The 19,093-nt window shown below is 36.8% G+C and overlaps 2 protein-coding genes across 2 annotated transcripts; both read right to left on the bottom strand.

Moving 5' to 3' along the window:
- Positions 1-3,201: 3,201 nt before the first annotated feature.
- LOC147505417 (F-box protein At2g26160-like) lies at positions 3,202-3,690 on the bottom strand. Its single transcript, XM_086605539.1, has one exon. It carries the CDS (start codon positions 3,688-3,690, stop codon positions 3,202-3,204), a length of 489 nt encoding a protein of 162 aa, XP_086461665.1.
- A 12,003-nt stretch (positions 3,691-15,693) lies between these two features.
- On the bottom strand, positions 15,694-18,648 carry LOC147505416 (F-box protein At2g26160-like). The gene is made up of 2 exons (XM_086557948.1): positions 18,046-18,648; positions 15,694-17,973 (listed from the first exon to the last, which is right to left on the bottom strand). Exons 1-2 carry the CDS (start codon positions 18,379-18,381, stop codon positions 17,071-17,073), a joined length of 1,239 nt encoding a protein of 412 aa, XP_086414074.1. The 5' UTR covers positions 18,382-18,648; the 3' UTR covers positions 15,694-17,070.
- Positions 18,649-19,093: the final 445 nt, after the last annotated feature.

Below are 19,093 nucleotides of genomic sequence, written 5' to 3'. Positions count from 1 at the left end.
CAACACGGTTGGATAGAGTATATACTATCCTCATGGCATCATAAGCCAAACAACTTACTCGCTTCCTCGAGAATGAGTTTGTAAAACAAGATAGAGTAAGCATAATAATGTAATTAATTTGCTTAATAATAATGGTATACGTATTGTTAAATTCTATGTTAGTGGTGATGCTAGGAGAGTTGTAACATTGATATATTAGAGAAACCAAGAATAAGAACAGAGAAGACTAGAGATTGATTAGGGTTGGAGTTTAGAGTCTGAGATAGAGTTTGTTCTCTATCCAGAGTTACATACTTATACTAACCTAAAATATGATAATAGCAACTACTAGATATGGATGTCCACACTTATAGAAACATGGGACTTTCCATATTGGACATATACTAATACTAACATATTATAATACTCCCCTTCAAACTGTAATTACGCAAACTATGCAAATTACAACTTGGATTACAAAAAAACAAAAGATAATAATACTACTCCTCTTTTTGCATAGAACTGTCTTTAGTTGAAGAACTCGAACAACTGTTGAGACGTTCTGGAGGTGAAACTGTCGGTGTAGGCAATGGCCTAACCTGAATACTGAAGGTGTACCACAGTCACAAACTGAAATCATAACACCGGTTTAGTGGCGCGCTGCTTGGCTACTACTTACTCCATTCGCTGTTATGGCTGTCATAATATAAAATGAAAACAATAACACTGACTTGATGTGCGCTTCTTGGCTGCTACTATCAATGTCACTGTTAATGTTAACAAAATACTATTATGGGTACTCCTGAAACATACTTGCAGTTGAGGCTTGATCAAGCACTAAAACATACGTGCGATTGATGCTTGATCACTACGAATCTTGAAGACCCGAATAGTGGAGATGTCATACTAACGACTGAATAGTGGATATGCCTTGTCATGAAGAGTTTGTCAAGGCTTGCTGGAATATGGAGACATGAGTACTCTTCCTCATACGTCTCCATATTCTCCTTCCCTCATATACTACTGAATGTCTTCATATCTCCCTATTCCCCCTCTCAAGTTGGAATATACAAGCTTGTTGAAACATACAAAGGCTTGTCTATTCAGACTTGAACTTGAAACTGAGAAAACTAAATACCAACTTATATAACCAACCAATGCCCACTTCAAAAAACTATACCTCATACTCCAATTCACAAAAAAATTCTAAATGTAACATGCATCAAACAATACTCACTATAGAGGATGATGGGGAGTGGTCGCTTTTATGACTGCAAACTTCGGGAACAGTGGAAGATGGAAAGAATAATTCCTCGTGAGATAGAGGTCATGTGCCCCTATAATACTTCAAACAAACAACTTGATCATGTTATAAAAATTGAGACAGAAGACGACATCAATACCAACTGCGCGGAAGCTAGAAACCCAAACATCCATAATGGTATACAAACAATAATACCCCTCCAATCTTGGATGAGAGTGCAAACTACCTTCCAAAGGCTTGATACTTCAAAAATCTCGAAAACTTAAGTGTGGAGGCATGAGCGCGTGCGCGCCTTCGTCAAGGCCAAAGACTCCGGGATACAGAGAGATTGTGCCCCTCTTATCAATACTAAGACAGAGAGATTGTGGAAGACGTAGATTGCAGAAGCGAAACAATACTAAGAAACCAATACTGAGAAACTTCGGATCTCTCTCCTAGCATTCTTCAAACAAACTTTAAACACTAACGGAATCTTTAAAACTTACTTTAACATGACGATGAATAGTACTGTGAACAGTGCCATGAACAATACCGTGAATAGTAAACTCGCCAGAGAAAAAAATTGAAACTTGAATTGAGATATAAAAACTTCTTCTTGTGAGAAATCCTTCTTCTTCTTGAAACTTGACTTGAATACTATACTGAAAAACTTAAATAAACTTGATTTTGTTTCTTGGTGAGGGATTCCTCTCCTAGCATACCACTGAACCTTGCTCTGATACCATGTTAAATTCTATGTTAGTGGTGATGCTAGGAGAGTTGTAACATTGATATATTAGAGAAACCAAGAATAAGAACAAAGAAGACTAGAGATTGATTAGGGTTGGAGTTTAGAGTCTGAGAGAGAGTTTGTTCTCTATCCAGAGTTACATACTTATACTAACCTAAAATATGATAATAGCAACTACTAGATATGGATGTCCACACTTATAGAAACATAGGACTTTCCATATTGGACATATACTAATACTAACATATTCTAATAAGTATAACTATGATATTCACTTGCGGTTGTCTAGAAGATTTTATAGCTTACATAGTGAAAAAAGAACAAGGAAGGAAACACTAACTGCAGTAGAAGTAGAAATTTAATTAATTGACAAAATGGAGGTTTAAGAGTGTGGCCTCACAGCTGCAGAAATCCCTCCCTTACATTTTAACATAGGAGAAAAAAGGAACATACCTTGAAAAGCGTCTAAAGCAACAACCATTTGGGCCAAGTACGCACTCAATGTCCGCAATACAAGTTGTTATCCTTTCTTTTAGAGCATTCCCAATGCAGTCAACTATTTTCCCCTTCTTTTCACCTCCACGTAGGCAGTATTTCCCCTCTTTTCCACCGTTTTGGTGAAAAACAAGGTGAGGCTGCCCAATGCAAAGGTGAATATTAATCTCAAACGGGATGTTACTGGACGTAAAAATTGAAAAAACTCTCCGGACGGAATGAAACATCTCGTCTGAAATTTAAAAAAAAAAAAGAAAAAAAGTTGAAAAATCACGCAAAACGGAATCCAACATCCCGTCCGAAAAGAAACCCATTTAAAAAAAAAACACACGAGACGGAATCCAACATCCCGTCCGAAGTTCACAAGTCAACCACTATCTCGGTTGAAGGTTTCACCCTCGTTTCAACTTGGGAAAATAGTCACCACATATTCACCTTTGCATTGGCCAAAGGTTTTGAACACAAAAGATGTGACTATTTTCACATCCCCCCATATCCACCTGCATTGGGAATGCTCTTAGGCTACTCATTGTTCACTGAACATCATATGCTTGGTGCAAACCAGATTGGTGGGGTGGCATAATTAAGAGCGTTTCACTTGGATATAGAAATTTGTCGATGCTACCATCTTCTAATTTGAATATGCCCATATCCTGACCTCCAAAGCCTTGTTTACAAAAGTAATAACCAGCCCTAATGTCGTCCATGAAGTAGATGCAATTCGACTTATACCTCAGCTCGAGTAATTGCTAGAGAGAACAGAAAATGGACGGTTATATCCCAAAAATAGAGATCGTTCTCCAAGGTTTTGAATTTCAACCCACTTGTTAGGACTTCTAAAATCCAACTTATAAACTTTGAATCCAAACGTTCTATGAGGTGTTCTTAGATCTCTGTCCCAAACAACATGCCTACACACTACCAACAGGTCTCCTGATGATTCCAATATATAAGATCGTTTGCCTTCTTTTGCAGGATCCGCCTCCTTTCCAGGATGCTCTGATATAACCTGTTTGGTATAGGGAAGAGGCTCAGGCGTTTCAAGACCATGAATAACGACCACATATCCTTTCTGGTGAACGACATAGAAATTTCCGTCGTAATAGGTGAGATAACTGAAGGAATACATTGGATTTGAGGTAGTTGGCATCCATATTTCTTGATCCCGACCAATTCTATAGAAAGCCAATGTACACTCCACTACACCTTGTATTATGGCCATAACATTGCACCACTAGTTGGTGCAGACGATGACATATGACAACCTTCCTTATAAACTTATAGCGAATTTTGGCCAATTACAGATGTTTGCAACAGCTGTGACTGTTTTAATAAACATTGTGGTTTTAGATCCGAAATTCTTAACATTTAGATCAATGGCAAATTAATGTCACTGATCATGATTTCCATTTTGTTAATCCACCATATCTAATTCTACTCCACAGCCGTGTCAAAGAGAACCTACAAGCCACCATGCATGTTACCATACTAGTCCATGTCGGCTGATCACTCTGCTTCCTGTTGGCACTGGCCCGATAGCGTGATGGTAGTTCTCTTTACTCCTATCTATATATCACCTCTCTATATATTAAAGGAGAGTACATGTGACGTGGACAATCTTTTTCCTAGGTGGCACATTCTTGACAGAGAGTTCTGCCATGTGGACACTTAAAATTAAATAGAGATTTCCACGTTAAACACTTTCGTAATTCAATTGGAACATGCATAGAGAGTTGATTTCCATGTTAAACACTTTCCTAATTCAATTGGAACACTCAAGTTAGAAATTTAAAAGTTTCCTATAATCAAGGAGAGTGTTTCCTATAAACTTTGTTTCTCTTAATAACAATTAATTACAAGAAATAATCTCTACAAAGATCTACGGCTTAATTCTGAAATTAAAAAGTTTCCTATAATTAGGGAGAGTGTTTCCTATAAACTCTGTTTCTCTTAATAATAATTTAATTACAAGAAATAATCTCTACAAAGATCTACGACTTAATTCTACATCACAAGGAAATCCCATACGACCAACTCCAATTGAGAAATCTTTATACAATAGTTCATGTAATTAATTACGCCTATATTCTATCTTCTTGTACTAAAAAAGTATCTGGTGATGGATCACCTTATGTGAAGTATAGAACTATGGATATTTCTCTCATCTCAAAGTGTACTACCCTTGATTGATCACACTACCATGCTCATATCATATCCTTTCCATTAGCACCACTGTATGTATTCAACAAATCTCGCTGCATATCATATAAGGCGGAAGATATTTTCTACTTTAACTTGATCCAATATGTTGTTAACAGCATAAAACACTTATAGATTATGACGGTTTGGAAAAGATAAGGAAACCAATAAAATTGAGGTGTTGTTGGTTAACAAATTTGCTTATGCGCATGCTTAATCTTGCTACTCGCACTCAGTGGAACGTTTTGTTTGATCCTGCTACTATGTACATTAATCCCACAGTGTCCCTTTCCAAGGTGCGTGATCTCCATCTTTTTTTTTTGTTTTTACACAATTGTTACAATACCATTATTATTTTTTTTCCATGTAATTGTCGTGGTAGGCGTTTTGTACATCACACTTTTTTTTTCCGTCAAGTATTTTGTACATGACACGTACACAAGTACATTTTTGAACCTGCTATATATTAGGATACATAGGGCTTAGTGAAGCTATTTTCATTTATAACCAACTTGGTTGAAGTGGGAAGTTTACACACTTAACTGAACCCGTTGGAATTAATCATCAAGAGACAGCCTGGAAAATCTGACTATCTGTATATTCATCATCGTTGGAAATATTCCTTTGATTATCAAATACCAACTAATAAATTTGATACACCTAAAGATCCCATCCTCATCATAATGGCTTATTGATGTAGCTAAATCCGAAAGATATAACCCTTAGTTTTGTATTGTACTCCTTTACAAACAGCCAGTAAAATTGTTCCCCCCCAAAAACGAGTGCATCAGGTGTGAGACAACGACAAGGTACTTCGAGACTGATTATTTTGTTTGAAAACCACGGGAAAGTGTACCTATATATATTGAACAAATAAATGGACATCTGTTCATAATGATATTGATAAAGTAGTACGTAGTATATTCAGTAGCTATGAAGCTATATAAATCGTCAAAATGATGTATTATACAGAGCTTAAGGCTATTGCTTATCAATGACAGGTTTCAAGATACACTTAAAGACAATGAGGAAACAAATTAAACAAGTTAAAATTAAATATCTTATTACAAGTACGTTCGTTACCCAAGTGGTTTTAAATTGTTGGCTTTATCCCTCACATGAGGAGGAAAGAATTTCAGCTTGCATGGGAAAGCTTGAAGCGCCACTTCTCGGGTTTAAAACTTTTTCGAGAGAGCGACACTAGCTTTTTAGGCCTTTGATAGACTTCCAGTAGAGTGAGCGCACCCTGCGCCCTACTTGGTCTTGCCCGAGGCGTGACCTGCGCTCAAGTCTATTTTTCGTGGGCTTCGCTACAGTAACCGCGAAATTTGTGTTTTTGATATAAAAACAAAATCAAGGTTTTGGATAAACCTAACCAGAGAAGAACCAAAGAACAAAAGAGAGAAACTCAATCTTGAAAGCAATCAAGATTGAGAGATAACCTTTACAGAGAGACAACCTTGTAAAGAGAGAGGAGTGATCTAGTAAGGTGAGAGACTGAAAGGAGAGATTGTAATCTTCCTTCCCACTTTATAAAGAACTAGCTCTTGTGGAAGTAGGCACCATTGGCCGAACCACGGTAAATCTTTGTATTGTGGTTTGCTTTTATTGCTTTACATTATTATATATTGTTAATAGTTGTTTAGCGAGTTGGGCATGTTAGTATAGGTTGTAGTTGATATTTATAATTTGTCTGGAGTTGAATTGTGTTCAAATACAAGTTATCTGTGTAGAGGGAGAATCGATTGGTATTTATATAATCCTCAACATAAATGACTTTTAAGTTAATAGTGTAAGCTGAATGGAACCTCTATTGTGTAGAATCCACATACCTTAAGTTCAAACAGGGAGAGCTCACCCACAATCATATCACTTTTAGATTACTTTTGATCTGTTATTATTTCCATTGTTGTATTAATAATGATATAATTTGCTTAAATTCTTCAATTTTGGCCAATGATTTTAAAAGGACTTGCAGCATGATGATTCCTAAGGATCAACATTATTATCATTGTGTATGCAAGACCCCTTTAGGAAGACAAGAGAATTCTTAACTACAATAATAAACATTTTGTCAAAGTGCACTTTCTGCAAGTCTCCTAAGCCTCTTTGTGAACATTTTGTCAATGTGCATTATTCTGTAATTGTTGTTATAGGAGGAAAACTTTGTTAGGTGGAAAAAAGGGCTCATCTATGCAAAGAGGAACATCCTGTTGGAGCTACACCAAGACAGACTACATCAGATATGATGCTTAGAAAATCCTCATAGAATCTATTACCGGTTTTAATTAGCTATGGTCATGTATCACCCTAAGTTTTAAGCTATTATATCTCCTGTAACTATATTATTATATTAATAAAATATCCTTACTTGTGTGCAAAAAAAAAATGTCAGGTGCAAAAATCTATTCGTTTTTATTTGTTAGTTGATCTACCCCCGCCGATGAACAAAATTTCCCCTTACCTATAACCAATCAAGAAATAATATTGAAATCAAAAGAATGCCATCATTCTTTGGCAGATTGATTATGAATTGTTACTATCAACTTTCTAAATTGAAACTACTATTGAGTAGGGTTGTTCAATTTTCTAACGTGGATGTATTGATTTTATCAGAATATATATGGGACCTTCTTATTTGATGATGGTCAATTTTAAATGTCTCGTGCACGCTTTTGACACGTGGAGTTTTGATATAATAAACTTGGAAAAGCTTTACAAGGAATAAATTTTAGTATAGTTTAATTGTTTTTTTGGGGGATGGAAGGTCAAACCTTGAACATGATCTCTTAATGGGTTGTTAGATCGATTAGTTTAGGGGCAATGCATTGTTGGAGCACATTGATTGAAGCAGATCCTAAATACTATTCTACAACTTGCATCTTACTTTTTTACTTTTTAGTAAAGCTAAGGGTTAGATGATGTGTAGAAATCTATCTGTGAAGGATCTATGTAACAAGTTATTATATCGTGCCTATTGAAGGTCACAATTTTGGCCAAGTTGAATTGAGACTGAACATGATGAATGAGTAGTTTCCTAATCTCTTCATAATTCCTAATTTGTTAAAAAAGAGTGGCCAGAGCGTGCGTTATTGGAACATACAATTCTGAAAAGCTTTAGTATTTCAAAAGGAAATGAAGCTCTAGGTTAATTACTAATGTCCACTTACCGTCATGTGTGCTTACTATCATGGATCATACAAGGCTGGCTTTTGAATGCACTTCCTAAAGTGAGTGGTGCAGCTAGGGTCAATCATCAAGCCACTATTAGGAAGGTTCCAAGTCTCCATTAAAGCATGTGTGAAGCACCAATGTATTTTCCGGTTTCTGATGGATGTCAATGGAGGAATTATGGTCACGAGATGGCGAAAGGGAACCCATGCACTCGAGCATATTATTGATGCACAATGGTTTTGCTTCCTATATCCAAATGTCCAATTACTGAAACTTTGATGGCATCGTGAAGGATGGAACCATATTATTCTTCGGTTTCAGTAGGTTGAAGAATACTTGAAGCCATGACGATGCCTTAAAATTTTTATTTCTATCTTATTTAAATATGTGAACTCTATTAGAGCTTACAACGTCTTACACAATACTTCGTCAAGTACGAACTCAAATTGCATTTCCCTTCAATACTATATTTGCAAGTTTGTGATGTTATATGAAGTTTGATTGTTATGAAAATAAATAAATTAAAAAAAAAAAAGAATAGAAATACAAATATTGACATTGGCCTTAAAGATCGAGCTTGAACAATTACAGGAGTTCGAGACTGCCCAGGCAAATACTAGGAGATGCACCACTCTAAGGAAAACTCTCTACAAGTGCCCGGCCATATGGCCGGGGTCTAAAACCTTGTATTGTATTAAAGGAGAGTACATCTGAGGTGGACTTGGAAATTCCTATGTGGCAGTTTCCCAGTACTTAGTTCTGCCACGTGTATCACTCACATTTTTTAGAGAGTTGCACAACTAATAGGGTGGATCACTCACGAACGTTTTTGAGAGAGTTGCAGTGTTGCACAACTAATAGGAAACAACTACGTATAGTAATCGAATATGTTTCTATTCTCAAAATAGAGCCCAATTGTTTCAAATTGTTAATAGGAAACAACTTAAAGTAGAGTACATTTGAGGTGGACTTGGAAATTCCTATGTGGCAGTTTCCCAGTATTTAGTTCTTCCACGTGTATCACTCACGTTTTTTAGAGAGTTGCACAACTAGTACTTAGTTCTGCCATGTGTATCACTCAAGTTTTTTAGAGAGTTGCACAACTAATAGGGTGGATCACCCACGAATGTTTTGAGAGAGTTGCAGTATTGCACAACTAATAGGAAACAACTACGTATAGTAATCAAATATGTTTCTATTCTCAAAATAGAGCCCAATTGTTTCGAATTGTTAATAGGAAACTACTTAAAAGAGAGTACATCTGAGGTGGACTGCACAACTAATAGGGTGAATCACTCACGAACGTTTTTGAGAGAGTTGCAGTGTCACACAACTAATAGGAAACAACTACGTATAGTAATCGAATATATTTCTATTCTCAAAATAGAGCCCAATTGTTTCGAACTGCTAATAGGAATTAAACTACTTAGAAGTTAGAACGTATCTTCTATTATATTAACGACAAATTTTCATTTATTTATAATAGAGATCAAAAACCCAATTGATCTTCCCGTCCAACTTCCTTTGTCCAAGATTTTTCTTCTTTGATCTTTTCTTCATGGCTGATGTTGATTTGCAATTGTTGTTGGCGGCGAAGATACTCTCTTCATTGTTTGTTGGTTACCATTGGAAAATAAACAAGAAAAAAACATGACTTGGCCTAAATTTGGACTTATCAGCCCACTAAAAGAATTTTATTGGCAGGGGCATGCAATAGGTGGCGCTGCCCTCTCACTAGCTAGACTTATCATCCAACTAAAAGAATTTTATTCGTAGGGGTATGCAATGGGTGGGGTATGCATTGTTGTTCGATTTTTTGTTCCTGGCACCATAATGTTTCAAAATGGGGACTTTGTTCCAAACTGAATCCTTGACAATACCAATTTGATTTTTGGCCCTGGCGAGGTAAGTGGTTCATAAGCACTCGCTGTATCCTGAGCACTTAGTATGAAAATTTGAAGTGGTGAAGTTTTGAAGTGGTGCACATACCTCAAGTAAGCGGACTCACCTCCAACAGTTGGAAAATCGAAGCAACTTGATTGGCAAGTTAGTTAATCCGTATCTTTATTAGGAGTTGCTTTATTAGTTATACTATTTTTAGACTAAATTTCACTTATCTTATGTGCAAAATTTTTGTTAGATGACTCACCTCCAATAGTTGGAAAATCGAAACAACTTGATTGGCAAGTTAGTTAATTTGTATCTTTATTAGGAGTTGCTTTATTAGTTATACTATTTTTAGAATGGACTAAATTTCACTCATCTTATGTGCAAAATTTTTGTTAGACGATGTTTGAGGAAATATTTTTCCCCGACATAACGAAATCTACATGAATTATATTTTATATTATATTAAAAGCAATGTATCGAATCTAAACTTGGTGAAACACTAAAATTATTGAAACTAAGAATTTTTTTCCTATGACCTAAAGGAGGAAGAAATATATTGCCACCGATATATTTGAATCTGAAGACTACATGCAAATGTGTTAGCATATTCATGTACTAGCAAGTTTGGAAATAAAGGAGAATATGAATAGGTAAATTCAATGACAAAAATAACCACCCAATAGGTTGGAGCAGCTCTACCATAGAAACCATGATATATACATACATAAACTGGTTGCATAATGGCAAATTATTCAAAACTAATGCACTGATCGATCGACTGCATGCTAAAACTACTCTTTAACATAAATGCAACTAACGGATGATTGAAATATATGTCTATAACCTTACTGTATTAGTAAACAAGGAATCACCAGGAGGGAGAATAATAATGTTCTACACGAATCAAGCTACTATATATATATGGTAAACTCCAAAAGTGCATTGCATTATTTTCAGTAGAGGTCATTTATTCATCTATTAAACACTTGAATATTTACCTAGGAGCTCTTCGACTATACAGAATGCATGTGTTAAAAATTCAACCCCTTGGGCAAAGAAGAATGCACAACAGGGGCAAACTAGTTGTTTAAGAGATGATTATGGAAGAACATTTGATGAGGGTCAAAACATGGATGCACCGGTTATTATAATTGAGGACAAGGAACAACTTGAAGCTACTGCTCAAGGTGCTAATGTAATGCAAGACACAACTGAACAAATCATTGAATCTCCTTCACGGAGCCACCAACAGTCGAGTTGGATAGCTAGAATCTAATATACAATCTACCGACGTGGTTGGTAATGTTGTTGAAACTGAGGATATTGCTTCCGACACCCTTGGGCAAGTTGAAGTTGAATTTGTTCCTTCTCCTTCTCCTACCATTGAAGTTGTTGTTGGTGCAATTGTTAATGATGATATTGGTGCTCATGGTGATCTCCATATTGAAGACCAAGGTGGTACTCTTCAACCATCTCTTGTTGAGAAACCTAGCAACTTGATAACTTCCACTATTGATCCTCCTTTCTCAAGACTGGAGGCTACTAGGGAAGAGGAGCAAAGGGAATTCACTTCGGTATTGAGCAAAACCCAACAGTCGAGTTGGAGCTAGAATTTGATATACAATCTACCGACGTGGTTGGTAATGTTGTTGAAACCGAGGATATTACTTCCGACACCCTTGGGCAAGTTGAAGTTGAATTTGTTCCTTTTCCTTCTCCTGCCATTGAAGTTGTTGTTGGTGCAATTGTTAATGCTGATATTGGTGCTCATGGAGTCATGGTGTCCTCCATATTGAAGACCAAGATGATACTCTTCAACCATCTCTTGTTGAAAAACCCAACAACTTGATAATTAACTTCCACTATTAATCCTATTTTCTCAAGACTGGAGGCTACTAGGGAAGAGGATCAAAGAGAATTCACTCCGGTATTGAGCAAAAAGAATGCAAAGGCTAAGAGAGCTAGTGGGTGGAAACAATCTCATGTTTCTCCACCAAATACTAAAGCCAAGTCTTGTAGCAGCAACAACACGACAATAATTTATTTTGCAACTCCAGTCGACGAAATGACTATGGTAAGTAAAGAACCCTCTCCGAATGCGGTTAGGGGGCGCTTACCTGGTGAAATTAGTCATACTTTAACTATGATGAAGCAAGCATCCAAGGAAAAATACAAAGGTAAAAACCTTGATGGATATATTGAGGAGATTTGGGATGGCACTCTTGGTTTAACATATGCATGTTGTGAATGTGGGACTTTTTTCTATGATCTTGAGAATGCACAGAAAAATCTAAGGAAAGATCATCCGGTCTTAAGGGACAAACTTTTGTTCGGTGGTAGATAGATGTTTGTGTTGTTATTCTTATGTGCACCCTAGTGGATTTTGTTCACGAGTGTTTCATGATTGTATGGCTGATAGCCTTAACTCTTTGGGATTTGTAGTTCTCTTAGGGAGGAGATGTACCCCTTTAAAGATCATACTCTTTGGGGATCTTGTAAGCTTTATGCCTTTGGTTCTATGTACAGGTGGGGGTCTGCCTTGCATAATCTTTTCAAAAAAAAAAAAAAAAAAAATCAACCCCCTTTTTCACTGTGAAACCATTGTAGATGGAGATATTTTTAGCAAGGTTTTGCTAATTGTTGCATCTATCTTTGCTAAGCTTGTTTTTAAGAATACCAAGTAGTATATATATATATATATATATATATATATATATATATATATATATATATATATATATATATATATATATATATATATATATATAACAAACATGATGCCTTTAAAAAAGGGCATACTCAAAGTAGTGGGGAATTAGAGAAACAATAAGTGTAGGGTTTTGAGAGGAATTTCTTTTTTATTCAATTTATTTGATCGACTCTTTGGTTAAAGATCGACTTATATCGATTCTCGGTTAGAGATCGATTATTTTAGATTGTTTGAGAGCTAACGCCCATGAACATCCTACATCGGTTAATATCGAATCACCTGTTAACCGATATGTATATGATAAAGAGCGTATGGCCGAACTTTCTAGGCAAGTAGCATTGCTATCCCGCCAGGTCGCCGCCTTTACTCGGCAGCTTGACCAATCTTATGAGCGTTAGACACCAGCAATGGAAGCCGCATTGAAGGTAAAAAGTTCTAAAACTTTGAACTTTGTTGATGTGGTTGAAAAAAATTCAATTTTTAATTTTGCAGTTGAGGAAAAATTGCATATTGTTGATTGGGATTTAACCCCTGTGTTTGATGAGGAGTCTGTTGATGAGAGGCTGTATTATCAAGTTGGTGATAAAAAGGAGTTTATCGACTGGGATTTACCACTAGTTTATGATGTTTATCCTGATGATGAAGAATTGTCTGTTTTGTGTTTTGTGGATCCGAGTTTGTCTAATTTGGAGGAAAAATCTGGTTGTGTTGGTTTTGTGTGTTTGTTTGAAGGTTTCACAGATTTGTTCCTCGAAGATTTATTAATGGAGAAGAATCATTGCTTTCTTTTCAGAAGATATTTGTCTGTGTGCGTTGTTGTGACCACGAGTTATTTTCGTCAAGCTATGCAAGTTAGTCAATGTCGTGGCAAAGTTCAAGGACGACTTCCGTATGCTTTGCTGTTCATCTTCTGTCTTTGTGCTAGTAACATTCGAGGACGAATGTCCTCTAAGACGGGGAGAATGATAGGGAATAAAGGCGCCCTTGGTAGTTTTGGGCCCTTGTTTTGGTTCATATTTTCGGGTATGTTGTAGGTCGCCTATATAAGGCTAAGTGTAGGGTTTTGAGAGGAACTTCTTTTTTATTCAATTTATTTGATCGAGTCTTGGTTAAAGATCGATTTATAACAATTCTTGGTTAGAGATCGATTATTTTAGATTGTTTGAGAGCTAACGCTTCACAGCATCTTACATCAATTTCTCAAAACCATAGGGTTTTAAATTTATTTGCTTTAAGCTAAAAAGACACTCCATGCACGTGACATCAAATGAGACTAAATTTCCGAATACTGGAACATCCAATACCAATAGCCTAGGGTTAGTCACTCGAGATTTTGCAAACAATCACAATCTCAAACCTTCAAACCGTTGAATATTGTTAGGGATTATTTTGTGTGTATGCGTTATAACCTTATACATGGAGCAAGTTTGTTGTAAAATGAGAAGTATCTAGCATGTTATGTTTCTATGTATCACTACAAATTGGATATTTAGCTCAATGGATTATGAAAAGGCTACTTATAAACTGGGGTTGAGTATAGCAATAATTCTCCTGTACATATATATGGTTTCTGCGAACCCATGAGTAGGTGGTTGTATTCATCACAAACAAAGGAAGTCAGAGTAAGAGTAGCTATCTTTTCTTCTCCATCCAAGTAAATTCCAGGACTATATATAGTTGGTCAGATTCACGTAATATGTGGAATATGTTCGAAATCAAAGGTCTTATTGCACCCTCTAGAAAAGTTTACTACATCGATCTAATATACATGACCTACAGTTGTTAATCTCCATTAACAATTTTCCAAATCCCACCAGTCAGCTAGGTTGTGATTTTCATAAATGAAACCTTTTCCATCACGAAAAATATCTTCTAAATTAGTCCAGCCATATGGCCGGGTAAAAAACCTTGTTAATATTAAAGCTCCCACAAGATGTATTTTTCTAGCTCTCTTAAAATTCCACGTCTTCCATTGAAAAGAAAAATTCTAGCAGTTCTAATTAAAACGGGAATCATTCTCCTATTATAATGAGAATTCCTCTTCTATTGAAAAAGAAAAATCTAGCACTTCTAATTAAAATGAGAATCATTATCCTATTATAATGGGAATTCCTCTCTTATTAAAAAAAGAAATTCTAACACTTCTAATTAAAACGAGAATCCTTATCCTATTATAATGGAAATTCCCCCCTATTGAAAAAATAAAAAAAAAAAAATCAGCACTTCTAATTAAAATGGGAATCACACTTTTAAATTAAAATGGGAACCCTCCCCCAATTAAAAAATGAGTTTTTAAAACTTAATTAAAATATTTTGTTGAGAAATTAAAACGGGTTTTTAAGACTTGATTGAAACAATTTATTAGGAAATTAAAACAGGTTAGCGACGAAAACATGAATCACGATTTGTTAAAAAATTTCTATATGTATAGTTATAATTGTTGAACAAATTTTTAAAAGAGCCGGTGCATATGCACGGGTCTACTTTCTAGTTAGTATTTATAATTCATTACTGTGCCCATACTCAACAAACCATAATTGTCTAGCTAATAATTAGCCCTTCCCAGGATACGAAAAATTGTCTAGCTAATAATTAGCCCTTCCCAGGATACGAAAATTGGACGACTGTGATGCCAAATTACTGTGAGAGAGTAATATTCACAATCCAATAAATATCAAACACGTGTCCAGCACAGTAGAGTTAACAACCAACCTCATATCCTCGTCCTCATAGCTTGCTTTATAGTGACTCAAATCAGGCAAGCAACATATTCAACTCTCACCTAGAGCGACCACACCACCAACCGATCTCATCCATTCGACCTGCGAGCTCGCTTCAAAGTGACTCGAGTCGAGTGGATGATCTCGTCCAGAAACGACCTGCATAGCGCTCACTCTTCTCGTCTAGCGACGGCTTGTAACGTATGTCTTTATTACAACCATCAAGACCGGATCTTTAGGCATGGTTCATGATAAATGACCATAACTCGCCATCAAGGTTGGATCTGACCTGACGCGGGAATGCGAGAGGCGCTGACACTTTGCATATATAAAAATGATGAGGAACTACGTCTGACCTGATTCAAGTCTCCCCCCAACAGAGAGAACTTGATACGTAGGTAGTTCGCTAAAACGAACTCGGTCAATTCAATCCCACAAACACCATTTTCTCATATTATTGCCTACGTTTGTAAGGTTAACCAAATAGAACCTTTACAATTTCATTGAGCGGTAAAATCCTAACATGTAGTAATAGAGTAGAAACTTTGAGTAAGATATCTTAAAAGTTAGAAACAGTACCATATGGAAAGCTCATATATGGTTCACGGTTCTAGAAAACGATACACTATCAGTACATGCATAACTAACGAACTGTGCTCCACTACCTACTTTTAAGCTTGTTCCTCTTATCTGGAGGTGAAAGGATGTTGTCGAGAAGACTCTAATACGATATTCTTAGCTTGCTTAGCAAAAGACGAACAAGTAAATAAAGAAAAAGAAAACTGCATTACAAGTATTGACAACTCTGGCTAGCTACAAACCATGAACCAGCAGAAAGCACTCCCTTATGTATAAGCATACATCATCAGCAAGAATTCCAAGAAACATTATAATTTGTAAAGCCTCCATTTTTTTTTTCTTTATCTTTTTCGCAATGATAATGACTAACACAACCAATTCAAACTTAAGCAAATCATCTGGGATACTGTCACAGTGCACCAAACCCTTCCAACCTTGTCTAAGGTTGCTGCTGCAACAGCCCTGAAATTAGCTTTTCGATTCCCCCAAGTATTGCTCAGCTTCCATTCTTGAATATGCTTGGTACCTTAGCAAAAAAAAAGAATATGCTTGGTAGCTCTTGTCCATCTAATAATAAGACTCAAAGGGATGTTCTTGTTGTTGAATGCCATGACTGCATCTCTGCCACATTAGCTGTGTCAATCCCAAAACATGGCATTGCATTCCGCTTCGAAGTTTGTAACAATACCACCATAACAGAGAATACCAATAACCTCAACTAAAGTGGCTCTGCAAATTATGCATGCACCTCCCCAGCCTGGATTTCCCCTTGAAGAACCATCCACGTATCCACGTTGATTTTGATCACACCCAGGCCAGTTCAGGTAGGTACGTCCTTGACAGCAACTAGTTGCCTATACCTAAATCGCAATCTCAATCTCTTCAAAGCTGCAATGTCATGTAAATCACTGGACATCGTACGTGAATGTTGATAGCATTTCCGTAGCAAAGACACCTTGCTTCACCATAATGTTTGATTACTTGCTGCTGAGATCTCTTCTATTCAAAAACAACACTTATGCCTGGTCATCCAAATTTGCACCATGAGATAAACCACCGCAGCATTCCCAAGATCTTGAATAATGCTACTTAGATTTTTGAGTGAGAGTCACCAACTCACTAAGGCCAAAGCTTCTAGTCTGACGACATCAAACAGGTAAGCTAACCGGCCACCTCCATAGTTCCTGCACCTTCGGACAATTCCATAGCATGTCATCCACTGTCTCTCCCTCTTCTTTAATTTGAAAATTGAAAAGCCTCTAAAGTAACAGCCACTTTGACCAAGTACTAACCCTCCACATCCAAAGTAGGCACAATTATTGATTCATCCCTAAAGCTTGAGCTTTTTAAGATCCATCCAGATAAGCTCTGTTGCTTCCTCCTCTTTGATTGCCCGCTTCCTCTTTGATTGCTTGTTGTGCACTACAGATGATGTGTTTGGTATGAACCAGATTGGGGGTGGCATAACTAAGAGAGTTTCACTTGGATAAAGAAATTCGTTGATAGTACCGTCTTCTAAATTGTATATTCCCATGTCTTGCCCTCCAAATCCTCGTTCATGAAAATAACTCCAGAAGTCGTCCGTGAAGTAGATGCAATTTCTCTTACACCCCAAGAAATGGCTGGACATAATAGAAAACGAACTATTGTATCCCAAGAATAGAGCACGATCTCCAAGGCTTTGAATTTCAACCCACTTATTAGAACTTCCAAAATTCAACTTATAGACCTTGAATCCAACCGTTTTATGAGGTGATTTTCGATCTCGTCCTGCAAGTATATACCTGCGCACTACCACTAGGTCGCCTGATGATTCCAATATATAAGACCGTTCGGCAACCTTTCCAGGCGGTTCAGATGTAACTTGTTCGGTATAGGTATAGGGAATAGTTTCAAGTGTCTCTAGACCATGAACGACAACCACATATCCATTGTTATGAACAGCATAGAAATTTCCTCTGTAATAAGTGAGATCACGGAAGAAACAAGACTTTTTATCTGTGGTAACTGGAACCCAAATATCTTGATCGCCGCCAATCCTATAAAAAGCCAAAGTTCGCTCAATACCCTGTATAGCCATAATTATCGTACCACTAGTAACGGACGATGAGGACATTACCACCTTAACGATGAATCTATCACGCATACTCTTTAATGAGAAACGGTACTGGGATTCCAACCCAGCACCAGTGTATTGGCTACCCTCACCTTCGTTTTTGGGCAGTAGTATTTCCTGCACACCAGGAAATTCTGTGAGAGGTGGAAGATAGACTAGGGATCTTGAGAAAGGGTTGAATAGTTGAACCTCAGAATTTTCGTGCACCGTCATCAACCAACCTCCTGGAAAAGACCCACAGATTCGTCTGTTAGTAATCTCTGGTATCTCTGCCTTGTAAATCTTTTCATCACATAGACTGAAGAAACCAACATCTTTGTTATCGAAGGCCATTGTACCAGGTTTACTAGTGACATAGTCCTGGTGAGGAACGATGAGCCATGGAAGATGATTTCGAAACTGCAGAGGCCCGCACATAGATCTCCACTCCTTGCAAACGCAACTGAATCGAAGTTTATCTGGGAGGCGTAAACGTTGTACAATCAGATCTAGAAGATGGTCCGGTAGTGTCAACAAATTCTCCATTTTCAATCTTTAAAGTTTCTCACGCACAGATCATAAAAGATTTTTTTTTTCCCGATAAGTATCATAAAAGAAAATTATATAAAGAGGTTTCTAAAGACACATACTCGTACGTCCAAATCCAACTTGATTTCGAAATCCAAGTACCCAACGTATTCTTATTTCCATGGTTAAAGAGATTCAAAGTTTCCTACTCCAAGCATGCACACACTCATGAGTCTTGCGTTTGCTTGTCTAATCTTTCACGTTAATAAGCAATATGCCAATATATATCAGTTCCTAACCGTTCACTAAACAGTTCAGACTTCTCTAAATCTGGGCTTCTAGGAAAGGACACCCATATATATCCAGATCACGACAACTCGACATCAATAGTCCACATGTTGATCAGTTGTGCGTGTTGGGTACAATAAAGTCACAATAGAAGCGTGCTTAAGTGCTTTCAAGTACATCCAAAAAACCAACCACGCTAGATTTTTATAATCTAGGGTATAATTAGCCAGTATGTCACGGTATTCAGACATTTGCCATGGGGCTGGCTGTGATTCCAAATGTTAAGGGACCAGGCAAAGTTTCTCAGAAGCGGACCTTCTTATGGAGTGATAGAAACCTAGTATATGGTAAGATACCTAGAACAATTTAAGAAAAAAAGACCAAAAAATATATCAAACTTTGCAGTTGGTTTCAAAACAGACAACGTATTTTTTTTTTATTC

Source organism: Coptis chinensis, chromosome 4, assembly GCF_015680905.1.
Source record: "Coptis chinensis isolate HL-2020 chromosome 4, ASM1568090v1, whole genome shotgun sequence".
Taxonomy (NCBI): Eukaryota; Viridiplantae; Streptophyta; class Magnoliopsida; order Ranunculales; family Ranunculaceae; genus Coptis; species Coptis chinensis.
The sequence above is the reverse complement of the archived record's forward strand: the minus strand, read 5'-3'. Positions and strand labels throughout refer to the sequence as shown.